Source organism: Bubalus bubalis, chromosome 21 (genome assembly GCF_019923935.1).
Source record: "Bubalus bubalis isolate 160015118507 breed Murrah chromosome 21, NDDB_SH_1, whole genome shotgun sequence".
NCBI classification, from domain to species: Eukaryota; Metazoa; Chordata; class Mammalia; order Artiodactyla; family Bovidae; genus Bubalus; species Bubalus bubalis.
Window position 1 is genome coordinate 48,374,866 of NC_059177.1, and position 18,791 is coordinate 48,393,656.

The following is an 18,791-nucleotide window of genomic DNA, read 5'->3' on the forward strand; positions in this document are numbered from 1 at the left end:
ATTCTGCTTTTTGGAAAAAATGTACAAGGCATGAGACCCTTGCAAATAGCCACCCCCTCTGCAATGGGGCTCCCTGGCTTGGTCTGTAAGGGAGCCTTCTCACATCAGGGACCCTGTGATGCTACAACTCACCTGCAGGCAGTCTGGGAGCACGCAGGGGGCTGATGCTATGTCCCTGGGATCAGGGCCAATGGGGGTGCTGTTTCTCATAACAACCTCCTGCTCTGTCCACAGGAAGTCAGAGCCTTTGAACCACGAACCAAAGACCCTGATGTCAGAGTGTGTGTGTGTGTGTGTGTACACGCAGCAGGAGGGTAGGGCAGAAGAGGAAAAGAACCGTATTACTCAATCCCCTTGGAATTGGGAGATCCCATTTTTAGGGGTAAGAGGAGGGCAGCTGTGGTTAGGAAGATCATTTTGGGTCTAGAGAGATCTGGAAGGCAGTCCTATCTAAGGACCTGACCTATGATAGTAAGTGTCATTAGTAACTTAGAAGTTATTGTCATGTCTATACTAATCTCTAAATATAACAGGGGCACAGCTCATGAGTAAACTTGAATGGATGTGTTCAGAACACCTGAATAGCAGTAAGTCCTGTGCAATCCTAAAATAGAAGGAAGCTTCCCTAAGCCTTTCTCAACCTTCCCTGTGTAAAGGGTTAGAATCTTCTTCCTCAACGTGCTCCCAGTGCCCTCTGGTGTTTGACAGTTAAGCAACAGCCTGATAAATGCAGGATTTGAGCACATCCAATAAATAATCCAGGTGACAGCAAACTGACTCTGAATGTGGGGCACCAAGCCAGACACCATGAGGGGGAGAAAGGTTAATAAGACAGACAGGTCCCTTCCTATCAGGGACTTCCAATCTAGAGGAAGAGACAATTATGGGACCAGATGGAGAACAGCACAGGCTATCATAGGGGTACAAGCAGAGCTCAGAGGGAGTGCCTCGGCATGAAGAAGTGGCCCTTATACCGGGTTCATCAGGCTAATGATAGAGGTTATGGCTCTCTAGACTCTAAGCCTCATGTTCAGGGCCCATTATGCCAGGGTAGCCATGGCAGAGTGCCCATGAAAGACCCTAGATGTCCATCTCAGTGGGGGCCATCCTAAGAAAAGAAGAGCTAGCAGATGTTTCATGGCAATTACCAGAAGGGAAAAGGATAGATATGTCAGCAAAGCAAGAGGATGTAGGAAACCATACAGAGAGAAGGCTTTTGCTGTCGTTCTGTGAGGCACAAGGGTCTGAGCTGAGCATTGGCCGTGGGATGGAGAGGAAGGCAAACATGTAGAAAATTCAAATGGACAAGAAAGAGCGTGGTTGAGCAGAAAAGGAAACAGAAGGAGATTCTGAAGTTTCTGGCCCTAGTTCATGGTTCCCACAAAGGTAAGAATTGGAGCAAGGGGAGCAGGGGCCCTGGGGAAATTTTATTTGATGTCTATTCCTATTCTCCCCAAGTGAACTATTTGTTTTAGGTCCTAAGTTATAAAACAGTAATTCTCTTAGATACACCATTTATGGAAACAAGTATTTAAAATATTCAAGACGAGGGACTTCCCTGGTGGTCCAGTGGCTAAGAATCCCCCCGCCAATGCAGGGGACGTGGGTATAATCCCTGGTCCAGGAGGATCCCACATGCTCTGGGACAACTAAGCCGGTGTGCCACAACTGCTGAATCTCGAGTGCCGAGAGGCTGTGCTCCACGACGAGAGAAGCCACCACATCGAGAAGCCCACGTGCTGCGACAACAGGGTGGCCCCCACTTGCCTCAACTAGAGATAGCCTGTATGCCACAACAAAGACCCAGCCCAGCCAGAAATAAATAAATAATGCAGATGAGTCTGGGCTCTCTTGTAGGGCCAAAAAGTAAAGAAGTGCTCAGAACAAACCAAAACCAAAAGGGAACACAATAATGGCAGTATGTGAAAAGGACACAGGAGTCCCAGTGGCCAAAGCTAGAACCACCTGAATAAGCAGAACCAACAGAATAAGTAGACCTGGATTATAACCCAAAGTATAATATACGTACCCATGAGTCCATACTGATATAAATGGTTGAGCAAATAAGTAAGTGGGAGAGGACAGGTAAATCTCCCATGCAGAAAGACTCCAGACAATATATGTAAATACTCAGTCCTTAAAGAAGGAGGGGACATAAATCCCCACTCATTAATTGTGGGCTGCACAGAGTGGCTTCTTTCCAAAATGTAGTGCATGAAAGGGGGAAAGGGAGTAATTTTTCTCTTTCTGGAAAAACTCGACAAACACTAATTTGGCCAGCTGACCAAGACGAACATCAAGAAGGATAAGTTACGCTGATCATACATAACTTCAATTTGATGTGATAAAAATGGCACTTTACCTCTGTGGTCTTCCTCCCTCAAACCCACGAGTGTGTGTGTGTGCTCCAGTCGCTCAGTGTGTCCAACGCTTTGAGACCCTTTGGACGGTAGCCTGCCAGACTCCTCTGTCCATGGGATTTTTCTGTCAAGAATACTGTAGCGGGTTGCCACTTCCTACTCCAGGGGAATCTTCCTAATCCAGGGATAGAACCCACATATCCTGTGTTTCCTGCATTGCAGGCAGATTCTTTACCGCTGAGCCATCGGGGAAGCCCTAATTATAAGAAAAACATCAGACAAATCCAAATTGAGCGGTCCTCAACAAAACACCTGACCATACTCCTCAAAACTGTCAAGGTCATAAAAAACCAGGAAAATCTGACAAACTGTTAGAGCCAAGAGAGCTAAAGACTCAGGATGACTCATTGCAATGCGGTATCCTGGATGGGCGGCTAGAATAGAAAAAAGACATTAGGTAAAAACTAAGGAAATCTGAATGAAATATGAGCTTTATTTGGGTAATAGTAATGTATCAGTATTGGTTCAATAATAGTAATGTATTGGTATTGGTTCATTAATTGTCACAAATGTACCGTATTGCTGCAAGACATTAATGGGGGAAACTGGGCTTGGGGTATATGGGGACTCTGCAGTATCTTCACAATTTTTCTTTAAATCTTTGAAAACTATCCCAAGTTGAAAGTTTAAGGCAAAAGCCCAGTTATTTGAGAATGGCTGATTAGGCCCAGATGAAGAGGACATGTCAAATTTGGACTTTCTAGCCCGCAAAAATGGGGTTAGCTATTAACCTCAACGAAGAGTAAGGGTATACACACTGTGATAAAGTTAATAAGGGTGTGTGCACACATGTGCACTGTTCTGATAGGCACCAAATGCACACAGAGATCGGGCAACTGAATGTCTGGGTGACAAAATGCACCCCATCTCCCCACTCCCACTGTGAGCTCCACCTGCCGCCCACTGCAGCCGGAGTTTAGAGGGTGCTGATAGAGGGCCATTATTTTCAGTTACAGTGGTATTTCTCACACTTGAGTAGTATAGAAATGGACTCTTTTTTTAAAGGAAAAGATATTACCCCAGATGTCTGAGAATATGCCTGGTGACCCAAAATGTATAAGCTCTGTAAGAAACTAATGTCTTAATTTTGGAAGTATCTTTCAGTTGTGAATTATTGCTGCAAGAGTTGAATCTTTAGGATAGGTAAAATACTGTTTAAAATATAACTTGAAACCTCTCTTGTCATTTGCAGAGCGCTGACAAAGTGTCCTTGGATGTCCAGATTAGGAAGCACAGCACTGAGCCCCCTAATTTGCGGGAGAGAAAATGAAAAAAGACAGAGTCACGGGGAGCTGTGAGAAGGCCCAGGGAGCAGCAAGCTCAGAAGGAGCAGGCTCTAGGGGGCAGGTCTTCCAGAAAATCGGTGCATAGCCGTCTGATGTTCAGCCCACAAGGGAAACTGTAATTGCAGGCAATTGATCATGTGGAATATATGGGAACAATTAGCTATGGGTAAATAGCATGTGAAGAGTTGACTCACTGGAAAGGACCCTGCTGGGAGGGATTGGGGGCAGGAGAAGGGGACGACAGAAGATGAGACGGCTGGATGGCATCATCGACTCGATGCACGTGAGTTTGGGTGAACTCTGGGAGTTGGTGATGGACAGGGAGGCCTGGTGTGCTGCGATTCATGGGGTCACAAAGAGTCGGACACGACTGAGCGACTGAACTGAACTGACTGAAATAGCAAAAAAAAAAAAAAAATTGTTTAAAGGAAAAAAAAATGTACAGGAGAGGAAAAATAAATATACTCCTTGACTCAGTAGTAAAGAGCAATTACATAGCCATGGTAACGTAAACACTGAAGGTTAATTTAACAGAAATTGTGATGTAATTATAAAAGACGGAGGGAATGAAAATGGGAAGGTTTTAAAGGTGCTAGGTCTTTACAGAACATATAGGAAGTAAAAAATGTCCTACGATTAATATATTAAGAAATGGCTAAAAAAGTGGAAAGTAGTTGTCTTTAGGGAATAATACTGGGGGTAGGGAAGGATGAGTCTAGAAAGTAATTTTCACTATAGTCCTTTTAGTATGCTTTGACCTTTTTAAAGTATTTTCTTTGTCCCCATCTGCCCCTTTGGGATTCCAAGTGAATCTGGTCAAATCTGAATCACTGTACACCTTCAGGTGTAAGTCTTCAGGGGTCAGCAACATTTGAACCAACCCCACTCCAGTACTCTTGCCTGGCAAATCCCATGGATGGAGGAGCCTGGTAGGCTGCAGTCCATGGAGTGGCTGGGAGTCAGACATGACTAAGCGACTTCACTTCACATATTGGAGAAGGAAATGGCAACCCACTCCAGTGTTCTTGCCTGAAGAATCCCAGGGACGGGGGAGCCTGGTGGGCTGCCATCTCTGGGGTCGCAGAGAGTCGGATACGACTGATGCGACTTAGCTTAGCTGCTGCTGCTGCTGCGTCGCTTCAGTCGTGTCCGACTCTGTGCGACCCCATAGACGGCAGCCCACCAGGCTCCCCCGTCCCTGGGATTCTCCAGGTAAGAACACTGGAGTGGGTTGCCATTTCCTTCTCCAATGCATGAACGTGAAAAGTGAAAGTGAAGTCGCTCAGTGGTGTCCTACTCCCAGCGACCCCATGGACTGCAGCCTACCAGGCTCCTCCATCCATGGGATTTGCCAGGCAAGAGCACTGGAGTGGGTTGCCATTGCCTTCTCCAGTTTCACCTTGGTGAAACCCTGCCAACTCAATATCTGGCAATGGTCCAGAGTTTCCCCCACTAATCCAAAACCCACAAAAGCATTAAAAACAAACAACTGTTCTGTTTCTCTCAAGACCTTCTGCCAAATTTCTATCTTAGCTGCCTTGCCTAATGTCTAGCATGGCCCCCTTACCTGAGCTGGAAATACTCAAGCCACCAGGTAGGAGGGTTTGACTGGAGCTGTGTCTTCACTCTTGCTGGGAGGTATGCTGATGACCAAGCTGCCTGGAGTGAGGGGAGCCCTTCTGCCCCACATGGGCATGTCTGCCCCTGGCCTGTCTGAGTCCAGGGCCCCAAGCTTTGCAGTGGTGGTATTCTCAGTCCAGGGTGGACTCCTTTGCTGCTCCCCTTCCTGATGAGATCTTGTGTGTTTATTTGCACAATGATGCAATCTCTGTCCCTGTAAAGTCCATTTACCTGCAAAATACTTCCCTCCAAAGCAACAGGTCTAAGTTGAAAGCTCTCCATTTAATTTACTGAATTTTGTAGATCCCTTAGTATGCTAGATAAATTCCAGAGCGAATGTATAAGGAGACGCCAATGGAGAGAAAACCTTTATTTGCATAATAACAAACGCAGGTGAAGAAAGAAGTATAGGAGAACTAGATCAAGGTGGAAGAATCTTGGTGGAAGAAAAGAGTATAAAAGGCCCTCTGGGGATCAGACAGGAAGAGCAGAGGCTCTCTCTACAAACTCGTTCCATGATTAGCATCAGGACTGCTCTGAACTAGTGTTCCCTAGGACTTCTCTTTCCTTGGTTAAGAGACTCCCTATGGCTCCTTTCCTTGTCTCCCAATCCCAAAGTGCTCCCTCCTCCAAACCTGATGGAGGAGCAGAGCTCTGTACCCAAATGTGCTTGGCAGAAACTACTCAGAAAATGTTACTCGGATTTTTTGCAGCTCTTAGAGATTGTGACACCCTTAGATTCCCAGGAGTGGCTCCTCCTGGGACCAGAGGACTCTGGGTTTTCTAATAAGGAAGATCCTGGCCAGCTGGTCCAAGAAGGGCCCGGATTCTCTTCCAGCCCGGTGTCTCTGTAGAAATGTCCCCTGGAGAGGAAGGTGCTGCTGCAACAGGGGATGTCACCTGAGTTTTCAAGTGTGTACTCTGGTGAAAGAAAGTTGGGAGAGGCCAACTCGACCCTCTGTTTTCCTCCCAGGCACAGGTCTTTATGCCCCTCCCTAGCCACTTTTACTCCCAAATTAAAGTACCAAGTAAAAGTCCCCACCTGATAGCACACCCTCCTCCTTTATCAGGCACTGTGAGTCCCCCTGACCTCCCACCTCCACCACCACCACGAGTCCCAGCCCTCCCTCACCACCCTCACCAAAACCAGATCATCCCTCTAGTCCCACCTATGACTTTGGCAGCAGGCGCACACTCCGTGCACTCCCATTTCTTACAGTTGGATCTGAGAGAGGAGCAGTTCCTATGGGTTCCATGGGATCCGCATGTAGCGCACAGAATGAGGCGCCACTTCCTACAGGAAGAGCCAAGGGAGGGTGGTGGGACAAACGGAACACCCAGAATCACTCTCGGGATGTTCGCTGCAGTTCAGGCCCTTGCTGAGGTCCTCCTAGGAATCTTTCACTACACATTCTACTCAAGACGGAGAGGTGCCTGAGAGCTGATCCCGGGGCCTGTGGTCAGGCACAGCCACGCACAAGGTAGACTGGGAAGGAAGTGGCCCTGAGTGTCTCTCCATGGGGCACAAGGAGAGCAGACCCAGCAGAGAGACCTGTTCACTTGTGCATGAGTGAGTCCTGAGCTGCTCAAGGATGGGACTTAGCAGCTGTGTTTGCCCTGAGATCTGCAGACAAAGGTAAATTTCTTGTGCCTGAAAACTGTGCCAAGCCCTAAGATCGCCCTGATGAGAGATCTTTCTAGTCAGGAACTTTCCCCTACCCTTCTTCCTCAGAGCTGTCTCTGCCTCGTTCATACAGACAGATGGGGGCATCACAATGCTGATAGCGCTGATACAACTCTGAGAAAGCCCCTGGCTCGAGTTCCCAGGCAGCATCTCTGCAGTGGGAGAAGAAACAGTGAGTAAGGGACGTACAATCGGTTGGTAAAACCTTTGTTTACCCTGGAAGAACTAGCAAGAACTCAAGCTAGTACAGCAAGAGTTCAACAGGCTGCCCAAATGCTTCAACAAGGCGGGGCAAGTGGTCTGGCAGTGGGAGAGGGTTGAAGCAGATGAGTGGAACACAGGGGTTCCTTAGCTCCAGACTGGAATTCAAGAACTCAGTGAATCCTGTTCCCCAGAGCACCTTTTTTGGGAAACATGCACACCACCCCTACTTTCCTCCCCGCTCCATTCCTTTTTATAATCGAAAAGCTCTCCCACCACCCTTCCCTTTTCACTGTGTATCAAATGCTTCTGCTACTTCCTCATTCTCTGAACTATCCTTGCACTCACCTCCTTTCTAGAAACCTAGGCAACCCACTCCCTGGCTCAATTCCTGTGGTCAAGTTTCCACTACCTGTCTGGAATATGAATTCCCATTCTTAGCATTTCTTGAGGAAACTCTTCTCGATTGTTGCACTGTGGACATTTGAAGAAATGCTTTGCTGATGTGTGAGCGTATTTCTGTAAGATAAACATGGAAAAACTTTGTGCTTATAAAAACACTCTCTTTGATCACATTCTTTCCACCCTTACCCTCATCTCACAGAGGATACTGCTAAGAGAGGTTGGGGCGAGGGCTGCAAACCCAGGGGTCAGACCAGGGACCAAAAGCTCAAGAGAGCACCCAGGAGTGCCTCAGGTGTCATCTTCAGCCATGGGGTCTGGCAGTGATCAACCTGGCTGGGGTCAGGTACTGTGGATACACGTTTCCCTGTCCTTCAATCTCAGGAACCATGGCTGATTGTGAAGCTACTTGACTCATTCTAGGAGTAGTTCATTTGCTCCAGCCATCCTGAGGATTTTGTTCAGTCTAAATAATGAATGAGGTACTGCAGGTCAAGGATGACCAGAGACCCAGCTAAGTTTCTTCTGGAACCAGTTCTGCATACAGGCTTCTAGCACAACGCACAGACGCTGAGATTGCCTGAGCATTCCCAGGATGCTCAGAGCTGGGCCATTGGGATGGTCCCCAGAGCAGAGAGAGCCCCACCTGTATGCACTTCCGGTGGTAGATAGTTTGGCTACAGCATGGGCTCTGGATGTTTTCAACACTTATTTGGGATAAGTCTTCACAACACAAGATACAGCTTTCCTCCCCCACGTTCCTGCGTCGGATGTTCTGTGTAGGGCGATGTTCCCCACAAAATGATCTGTGGCAGAGTAAATAGGCTTCGTTTTTTGTTTGTAAATGATGCAGTTTTCCAGCTGCCCGGAAGAGGAATAGCAATCAACCACTCTGGCCCGTCTCCAGTGAACCTCCAAGCTCATGGGCAGGAGGAGGAGCAGGATGAGGAACAGCCACATGCCTTCTCACAGCTGCTTTCCCACTGAGCAAAGATCCACAGCCTCCTGTTCCTGAAAGCCCCACTTAGTTCTGAGCAGCTGTCTAAGAACCCCAGCTGTTTGTAATTTAAGGAGGGGATGGGAAGCAAGAAGCAAATCTGTGAAATCGCCAAGTCAAGACACTGTTTCTCATTATCAAATGGAGGGACAGATTTTCTGGTGAATCAAAATAGGCCCGTGAGAACTTGACTCTGATTTCATCAGATGCTAAATAACAAATTACAAAAGGGCAGCTCAACTTTCCCTCTTCATCACTCACTTGTACTCTCCAAAAAATTGCGAAAGGCAACCCCTTTCTAGGCCACAAGGAAGATGGAAGTTTCTGACACATTGGTCCTTCTGGCAGTTGATGGCAGCTCCCTTTCTCTTGCACACAAAGCAGATCTGCAAATGAGATCCCAGGCAGTACTCAGGGCCCCCAGACAGACAGACAGAAAAACACTCTGTAGCACAGCATCCTATGGAACAGAAATTCTTTGACACAGCAGCCATTCCTCTTCCTCAGTGACCTAGAAGCTCTAAGGCATGCCAAAGCTGAGCTTCAAGCAGCACTGCATTCTTTTTGGCTTTCTCAGGATGTTGCTCCCTCACCTGACTTAGGACACTATACCCTAGAGAAGGATGGAACTTAAGAGAAAGACTAGTGGGAAATTCAAGAGTCCTTGACCTTGAAACTACCAATTACGGAAAAGAACAGCAACAGGGATGAGAGGAGTAGTAGAAGAGGCCTACCCCAAGCCCCCGTTTCAGGGGATTCTAACCTTTCTAGAGGCCCGGGCTGCCTCCTTTCTGATGTCTTCAGGTAGGAATCCATGGAAACCTCTGTTGGATTGGCCCCTCTGAGGCAGCTTGCTAGATAGGATCTAGAAGGGCAGCAGAACCAGGCTGTCAACACTGATGATCAGTGGGACAGTGCAGTGGGGTGAGGAGGATGACAGGGTTAGACAGCCAAGAAATAGAGCTTGGTGGGATACATGTGCATTCACAGGACAATTTATTTAACAAAGGTTTACATAGCACAGGCGGTCGGGACTCTTAAGTGCTTTTCAAATATTAACTTATTTAATCCTTGCAACAACCTTAAAAGGTAGGTACATCATCATCCCCATTTTATAGTCTAGAGAGATCATCTGACTGGATCAAGACCACGGAACTCCAGAACCTGGGCTTTCATCCACCTTTGTGCTATGCTGTCTTCATTTATTGAGGACTGTTTTTGTGTGCTGAGCACTTTGAGAAACACTCCTAATGCAGTGACTCATTTTCTGCTCACAAACCTGTCGTACGGATGCCACTGCGATCCTCATCTTAGAGGCCACTGAGGTATAATGCATTAAGTGACCTCGCTGGGGTCACACAGCAAGGAGGCAGCCAAGTGGCGTTCACATCCGGGCCCCCAGAACCCACGCTCTCCCTCTCTTGCTGCGCTGACCCTTGGTACAGAATCAATACTCTTCACAGAGTGTATTCTTTACAGAAAAGGAAATGAGGCTTTAAAGTCACCCGACTGTAGTCATTCTGGCTTATAGAGAAAGGAGAGGAATTGAACTTTTCTTTGAAAACATACTTTAAAGGACCTTTTGTTTCTGAAAAGCCCCCAAAACAGAGTCTAGAATGGGAAATTAAACAAAAAGAAGCTGAATATGTTATGTACCCAAGAACCGTGGACATGTACATACTTTGGAAGAATTTCACACCTGAGCCCTACCCCAAGAAGCTTCCAAAAATATTAGACTTTACAGTATTAGACTGTAAGGGTATTAGACTTTACAGTATTAGACTGTAAGGGTATTAGACTTTACAGTAATTACATGTAATATAATGGGGACCAAGGTTATTTTAACAATATAGCAAAAGTGAGCCTACAAGGTTGGATGACTTGAGGATACTTGAATCATAGCCCAATTAGGCCTAAAACATATTTATGTTTACACTCACTCAAGGCTTTAGGACTATATGAGTGATTTCTATCTATACTTTTAAGTGTTATTAATATTTTCTACAATGAACTGTGTAATTTCTATAAATAGAAAATTCAGTACTGAAAGATTAAAAACAATCTAAATGTCCTTTAATAGGAGTTTAATACTTTTTGGCACAACTGTACCATGGGATACCAACCAGCTATTAAAAAAAAAAAACTAGATCAGTATATTCTAAGTGGAAAGATCTCTATAAATATATGAGGTTAAAAAAAATACAAAGCACTGTGTATGTTTATTTTTATGTTGAAAATATATATGTGGAAAAATGCATTGAAATTAAACAAGATCAGATCAGTCACTCAGTCGTATCCGACTCTTTGTGACCCCATGAATCGCAGCACACCAGGCCTCCTTGTCCATCACCAACTCCCGGAGTTCACTCAGACTCATGTCCATTGAGTCAGTGATGCCATCCAGCCATCTCATCCTCTGTCGTCCCCTTCTCCTCTTGCCCCCAATCCCTCCCAGCATCAGAGTCTTTTCCAATGAGTCAACTCTTCGCATGAGGTGGACAAAGTACTGGAGTTTCAGCTTTAGCATCATTCCTTCCAAAGAAATCCCAGGGCTCATCTCCTTTAGAATGGACTGGTTGGATCTCCTTGCAGTCCAGGGGACTCTCAAGAGTCTTCTCCAACACCACAGTTCAAAAGCATCAATTCTTCGGCGCTTAGCCTTCTTCACAGTCCAACTCTCACATCCATACATGACCACAGGAAAAACCATAGCCTTGACTAGCCGGACCTTTGTCGGCAAAGTAATGTCTCTGCTTTTGAATATGCTATCTAGGTTGGTCATAACTTTCCTTCCAAGGAGTAAGCATCTTAATTTCATGGCTGCAGTCACCATCTGCAGTGATTTTGGAGCCCCAAAAAATAAAATCTGACACTGTTTCCACTGTTTCCCCATCTATTTCCCATGAAGTGATGGGACCGGATGCCATGATCTTCGTTTTCTGAATGTTGAGCTTTAAGCCAACTTTTTCACTCTCCACTTTCTCCTTCATCAAGAGGCTTTTTAGTTCCTCTTCACTTTCTGCCATAAGGATGGTATGCAGGTCAGGAAGCAACAGTTAGAACTGGACATGGAACAACAGACTGGTTCCAAATAGGAAAATGAGTACGTCAAGGCTGTATATTGTCACCCTGTTTATTTAACTTATATGCAGAGTACATCATGAGAAACGCTGGACTGGAAGAATCACAAGCTGGGATCAAGATTGCCGGGAGAAATATCAATAACCTCAGATATGCAGATTACACCACCCTTATGGCAGAAATTAAACAAGACCTGACGCCAAAACAAGATAGGACTTACAAGAATGAAAGTCACAGACCAATCTTTCTCATGAGCATAGATACAAAAATGAAACAAAATACTGAATCCAGCACCATATAAAAAGGATTATATACCATGACCAGGCAGAACTTGAGCCAGAGATGCAAGATTAGTTTAACATTATTCAATCAACGTAACAAACCACATTAACAAAATAAATGAGAAAAACCACGATCATCTCGATACAGAAAAAACATTGGACAAAATTCAGCACATATTCATAATACCCTCCACAAACTAGAAATAAAAGGGAGCTTCTCTAATCTCGTGAAAAACCTACAGCTAACATCATAGTTTAATGATGAAAACCTGGATGCTATCCTCTAAAGTTAGGGACAAGACAAGATATTCACTCAAATAACTTCTATTCAACACTGAAGGTCCCAGCTATTACAATAAAGGAAGAAGAATTAAAAGACATAAAGATTGGAAAGAAAGAAGTAGAACTGCTTTTATGTGCCCATAATTGTGTACACAGGAAATCCTAAAGGCATTTACAAAAAATTAAAAAAATAAAATCTACTGAATAAGTGAATTTAACAAGATTGCAGATATAAAATCAAAGAATAAAAATAAATTGCATTTATATACACCAGCAACCTTGAAAATTAAATTTTAAAATACCATTATATAATAGCATAAAAATCACAAACTATGTAGAAATACATTTAACAAAATATATGCAAGACTTCTTCACTAAAAAACATTGCTGAGGTAAATTTTTAAAGACCCAAAATAATGGGGAAATATATCATGTCCATGGACTAGAAGATTCAATATGGCTTGTCAATTTTTCCCAAATTGATCTATAAATTCAATGCAATACCAATCACTAACATGACAAGCCTTTTTTTAAACAAGAAAAGTTGACAAGCTAAATATAAAATGTATATGGAAAAGGAAAGCACCTGATACTGATTGCCAAAGCAATCTTGGAAAAAGACTACAGAATTTACAATACTTAATTTCAAGATGCTTTAAAGATGATCAAAACAGTGTGGTATTGGTAAGGACTGACACACACATCAATGACAGAAAACAGACCATGCAGATCCACGGACATGTGGTCAACAGATTTTGACAAAGACACTGAGGCAATTTAATGGGCAGGGGAAGATTTCCTGGGACACACAAACAAGCACTAACAATAAAAGGAAAAATGGATAAACTAGACTTCATCAAAATTAAAAACTTCTGTTCTTCAAAAGATATCATTAAAGCAGGGGGAAGGGGTGGCATGTGTGATGTCGGCCTCAGAGGTGGCCAGAAGAAGCCCCTGAAGCCCAAGAAGCCAGCCAAGGATAAGGCATTCAACAGAAACAGAGGAAAAACAGAGAAAACTCGAGAAGCTAAAAGCAAAGGCCGGGAAGAAAGGTCCCCTAGCCACATGGAGAATTAAGAAACCTGGCAAAAAGTTGTTCCTTGTGCCTGAGGCAATGATGAGCCTTAATTCCATCCCAGGTGTTTCAACATCTGGATTACCTGCCGTAACATCTGTTGCCACCTATACCTAGAATGCAGTGTTATCCTGGAATCTATTGTAAACTTAAGAATAAAATTTGCAAAAACCAAAACCAAAACCAAACAAACAAACAAACATATATATACAGTGACTTATCTTGACTTTAATTCTCCGAGAAGGCGATGGCACCCCACTCCAGTACTCTTGCCTGGAAAATCCCACGGACGGAGGAGCCTGGTAGGCTGCAGTCCATGGGGTCGTGAAGAGTCGGACACGACTGAGCAACTTCACTTTCACATTTCACTTTCATGCATTGGAGAAGGAAACGGCAAGCCACTCCAGTGTTCTTGCCTGGAGAATCCCAGGATGGGGGAGCCTGGTGGGCTGCCGTCTATGGGGTCGCACAGAGTCGGACAAGACTGAAGCGACTTAGCAGCAGCAGCAGCAGCAGCAGCAGTCATTTCTACCTTAGCTATGAGGTTCACATAAACCCAGCCCAAAATCCTGCCAAAATGTGTTCTTTGTTCTATCCTGAATTCTGTACCACCTGTAATTAAACCAACTCACTTGAAAAAAAATTAAAAAGAAATAAAAAAGGCAAATCATAGACTGGGAGAATACACATATCAGAAAAAGGATTTGTAGCCAGAATGTATAAAGAGCTCTTATAACTCAATAAGACAAAACAACTTTTTTTTTGCCTGACCAGGGATTGAACCCAAGTCTCCAGACAACTAGACTTTTTAAATGGACAAAATATTTGTACAGACACTTCACAAAAGAAAATATGTAAATGGCCAATAAGCACACAAAAAGAAACTCAACACTTTAGGTCACCAGAAAAATGTAAATTAAAACCACAATGAGATACCAAAACATACCTACTAGAATGGTAAAATTAAAAAGACTAACAATATAAATTTTGGACAAGAATATTGGACAAATAGAAATCTCATAAATTGCTAGTCAGAGTATATAGTACAACCACTTTGGAAAGTGGTTTGGCAACTTCACACAAAGTTAAACATATAGTTAGTAATTCCACTTCTAGACATTTGTCTCAGAGAAGTGAAAGCATGTTTTCACAAAAAAATTTGTACATGAATTTTCACAACAGCTTTATTCATAAAACCCCCCAAATGGAAACATTCAAATGTTCATCAGCAGGTGGATAAAAAAGCAAATTATAATATATTCATACAACAGAAGACTACTACACTATAAAAAGGTACAAGCTACCAAAACATGCAACAAGGGTCCATTTTCAAAACATTGTGTTGAATGAAAGTAGCAAGACACAAAAGAGTACAGGTTGTATGGTTTCATTTATATGAATTACGAGAAGAGAGAAAAGTAGTCTATTGATCAAAACAGTGATTATCTTTGAGCGAACTAACTGGAAAGAGTAGGAGGGGACTTTCTGGCATGATAGAAGTATTTATTTTGATTAGGGTAGTGTTTACATGCAAACATACATTTTATCCCCATGATATATGAGTGTATCATGATATATGAGCTTATCATCAAACTATACACTTGAAATGAGTGCATTCCATAGCATACAAACTATACTTAAGAAAAAGAGAATACCAGGGAAAAAATAACTGCAAGAACTGTTTGCTTCTGGGGAGAAGGAGAAGGACTGAAAACACTGTTAATGGGAAGAGACTTTATATTGTACATACTTTATAATGTTAGAGGATTTTATATCAGGCACACACATTACTTTTTAAAAACCAGATTTTAAAAGAAAATAGCCATTAAGAAAAACAAGCCAACAGGGCAATGCATCTGAGGCTGGGTGCAAAAACAGAGCACAGACTATATAAAAAGTCATAGGACATTCAAGCAAAGGCAGCCTTATACTTACAAGACAGAAATAATGCACACTGAGATTGTCCTTCTGGAGAAATTCCCCTACTTTTTCGGGATCCCCAGGTTCTTGAAGGCATAGCCGGCAAACTGCAAAAAGGATGTTAGGAATTCATTTTGGGAACATAACCATCTAAGTACAAGGAGGAGTAGAGTACTGGGAAGAGGATCATTTTAAGAAGGAAGAGGTTGGGCTGAAGTGGTATTGGGTATCAATTAGGCTTTTGTATGATTTTAGCCACATCTGAAGGAGTTGGCTGCAACTGCTCACTTCATATACTTTTGCCTCAAGTGGCTTTACTTGTTTCTTGCCCTTTGGATGTGACAGTTAAAAATTACAGACCCTGAGTTCAGGATCTTAGCGATTCTGGGAAGAACGGACAGTGAGAAGTTTGCTGCAATCTACAGGCGGCCTTTGCTGAGGCTGGGAGGCAGCAGCTGAACAGAACCACTTGTCTTCCTTACCAGGCCCTGAAGAACGCTTCCTCTGGGTTACCCTCTTTGTCTTGGCAGATTTTCTACACAAGAAATGGAAAAAGTACAAGTAGTCTCTGAGGATTCTATTGACACCTTTTGTAACATTTCCCTCAAAATGTTAAACCACGGACCTGATGAAGGACCAAGAGAGCTAATGGCTAAGACATTAGTTTTCTTCTTCCTTTTCATATTTTTGAAAGCACACACCATGCCCACTGAATTATTTGAACTATGTGAGAGCACAGTCATCTTTCTGTCCGCATGTCTCTATCGCCTGTGTGGACTGAATGATGCAAGAACAAACCCCCTTTTATTCTGTTACTGTTTCTGCCGTCACCTACCCTGAATCTCAAGTGGTGCTATGTTCACAAAGCCTAATAAAATGATATTAAAATCGATTAAGAATTTCTTATTGCTAGGCAATATTCCTGGCTCTTTACATGTATTAGCTCAAAGGATTGACAGAATACTTTAAAAAGTGAGTGCTACTATTGTATATTTTCTAGATGAGGAACTGAGGCCTAAAGAAATGAAGTAACTTGTCCCAGATCACCTAGTTAGCAAGTGTCAGAGCCAGGGTCACTCCAGTGTTCTTGCCTGGAGAATCCCAGGGACAGAGGAGCCTGGTGGGCTGCCGTCTACGGGGTCGCACAGAGTCGGACACGACTGAAGCGACTTAGCAGCAGCAGCAGAGCCAGGATATGAACCTGGGCAGCAGGGCTCCAGAGCCAGGATTTTGTCTGTAGGGACATCCCTGGGAAGATAGGTTACGGGCAGCTTCCAGGGGACCACTGGTGTGTGCTTCCACACTAACCAACCCCAGTCTCCAAGACCACGCAAAGGAGACAGAAAGTAAAGCATATACTACAGGCCACCGGGCAATTTCTCCCAAACTCTGTTAAGTCGCCTACTCCACCTCAATCTTTGATGTTCTTTCTTCTTTTCTTTTATAGACTTCATTCGCTGCTGCCTCTCTCTCTCCTATCTTGAACTCTTCTGTACTATAATGAGGACAATACAGGCTCTTCCAGCTATAAATATAAACAAGTCAGCTATTAAATCTACATTAATTAAGTTCCATAAGGTCAAAGCAACAGTGCACTTTACCTCCCCATCCATGTAACAGAAAAAAAGGGACCCACCCAGTATTAATGCCAGTAATAGCCAATAATTACTAACTGTATCCAGAACTGTTCTGGGCATTTCACATTTAACTTGCAAACCCCCCTGGAAATAGGTACCATTTTATCCCTATATTCAAGGTGAGGAAACAGGTACAGAGAGGTCACAGAGGGGCACCTGCATAGGATCAGAATTACTGATATACCACAGCAGTGTGAGAACTTGGGGGATACTATTTGAACTGGCTAACTGGTTCTTCGTTTTATGTCTACTAAATATACAAGGTAGCACTCCTAACACCTCCTTTTGCCCCCAAGTACAAACTCCTTAATTCTATGCAGGAAAAGCTAGGTTAGGTAGCTCTTTCCTAGGAAAAGAAGCCTGTGGGATTCTGGCTGCCTAAAGCGAGAACTCCCTCTAGTGAGAGACAGGATATAACCCTGACAAACCACCCTTTGGCTCCTATCACTTCTTTTCACCAGGCTCAGATGGTCACTGAGGTCTGGCCTGTTCTCAACCTTCCTCTAGAGCTGAGCCAAGATTAAAAGGCCCCAAAGTGGAGAAGACACCCTGCCACTCCTTCCCTGACTAATGTCAGCTGACTACAAATTCAGAGTTTTCATTGGTTAGGGGGGAAATCCCTGAATGGGAAGGGGGACAAAAGAAATAAAACCCACTCCTATGAAGGAAGCACAGTGTCAAGTCAGTGGAGAGGAGAGCATTTCTTAGGAGCGTTGAGTGAATTAGGTCAGTCCAGGGACACACACTCCAGCACCCACGTCCTCAGAGCATATAGCTGGAGAGCATAAATATCTTCAGGGACTGTATGAAGGTAACTACTCAGGCAACGAGCTGTTCAGAAATCTAAGGCTCCATCTCTTCTAACCCATGAGTTGCACCTGCATTGATAATATTTGGTGGCTTATTTAACAAAAGCACTTGGACAGGCTGAAAAAGAAGGGCATGACTAGGGGATCCACGTTAGCAGGCTACAGAACAGTTCCAAGTTATTGGGGGAATCCAGATCATCTAGCAATAGAAATAAAACCTTAAAACTTCAGTTGTTTGCATCGCTGGACCAAGACGTTCCTTGAGTTAGATTCTGTGCACACTGGTAGTTACAGGAAGACGCAACGGTCTTTAAAGCATGTGAGGAGGACGTTGCAAACGTTGGCTTCTACAAGCTGCTCAGTTCGAGGTTTCCTAACCGAGCGGATGCTCCCTTGAACCGGTTATCAAGTTGTTTCGCTGGATAAGTGCTGCATAAAACTTGTTGAAAAAATTAAAACTAAAGAAGCGTGTTCGGCGCCGCCGCTGCAAGAATAAACAATGATTTATTGGAAAATACTGTAGGTGTGGCCACAACCGTCCCCCGGAGGTAACAGCCGGAGATGGGGCTCAAGGAGCATTCCGCGGATGCCAGACCAGGCTCATGTCGCGCCTGCCGGGCGGCTGGTGCGGGGCCGGGGCGGAGGTCGCCTCCGCCGGTCGCTCCTCACGGTAGCACACGGGCCGCCGCTCTCGGCTGGGGCCGCCCGTCCAGCTCTCGCCGAGGGCGCTGCTGTCCCGGAGCTTTATTCGTTGTCACAAGCCGTGGTAGCTACCTCACGGGCCGCCGCCCCGCGCGGTGACTGCGCTGGCGAAGGGGGTGAGCGTGCAAACGGGGGCCGAGTCACGCGGACTGCGACCCAGGGAGACTGAGGCCGCGGGGACCACCGCGACGCTGACCGTTGTGGCGAACCCGGACCGCTAACGGTCACGCGCCCGCCCCGCCCCTTCTCGCTCCACCTGGGCTCCAGCCCCGCCCCTTCCTCTTGCCCCGCCCTCTCGCGCGAGCGCGCCGGCGTCTGGAGTCCAAATTACGGAAGAGGAGCCTGGAGGCGGGGCGTAGGCCGTCGCGCAGAAGTGACGTAGTGCCGCCGGCGC

General features: G+C 44.8%; 1 protein-coding gene across 3 annotated transcripts; it reads right to left on the bottom strand.

The window, feature by feature from the left end:
* Positions 1-5,681: 5,681 nt before the first annotated feature.
* On the bottom strand, positions 5,682-18,660 carry PHF7 (PHD finger protein 7). 3 transcript variants are annotated; one of them, XM_025272854.2, is made up of 11 exons: positions 17,914-18,660; positions 16,660-16,774; positions 15,732-15,784; positions 15,265-15,356; positions 9,374-9,475; positions 8,872-8,996; positions 8,260-8,419; positions 7,624-7,730; positions 7,046-7,162; positions 6,496-6,620; positions 5,682-6,247 (listed from the first exon to the last, which is right to left on the bottom strand). In XM_025272854.2, exons 2-11 carry the CDS (start codon positions 16,701-16,703, stop codon positions 6,021-6,023), a joined length of 1,152 nt encoding a protein of 383 aa, XP_025128639.1. In that variant the 5' UTR covers positions 16,704-16,774; positions 17,914-18,660; the 3' UTR covers positions 5,682-6,020. The 3 variants fall into 3 exon arrangements, with proteins under 3 accessions (XP_025128639.1, XP_006044097.1, XP_025128641.1); XM_006044035.3 differs by having other exon boundaries at positions 17,543-18,660; XM_025272856.2 differs by lacking the exon at positions 7,046-7,162.
* Positions 18,661-18,791: the final 131 nt, after the last annotated feature.

Coding starts and splice junctions, on each gene's coding strand:
- PHF7 (XM_025272854.2), bottom strand. CDS start 16,703: ATGAAGTCTATAAAAGAAAAGAAGAAAGAACATCAAAGATTGAG. Junction 15,357..15,731: donor GAAGCGTTCTTCAGGGCCTG/GTAAGGAAGACA, acceptor TCCTTTTTGCAG/TTTGCCGGCTATGCCTTCAA. Junction 7,163..7,623: donor GGAATTCATATTCCAGACAG/GTAGTGGAAACT, acceptor CTCCCACTGCAG/AGATGCTGCCTGGGAACTCG.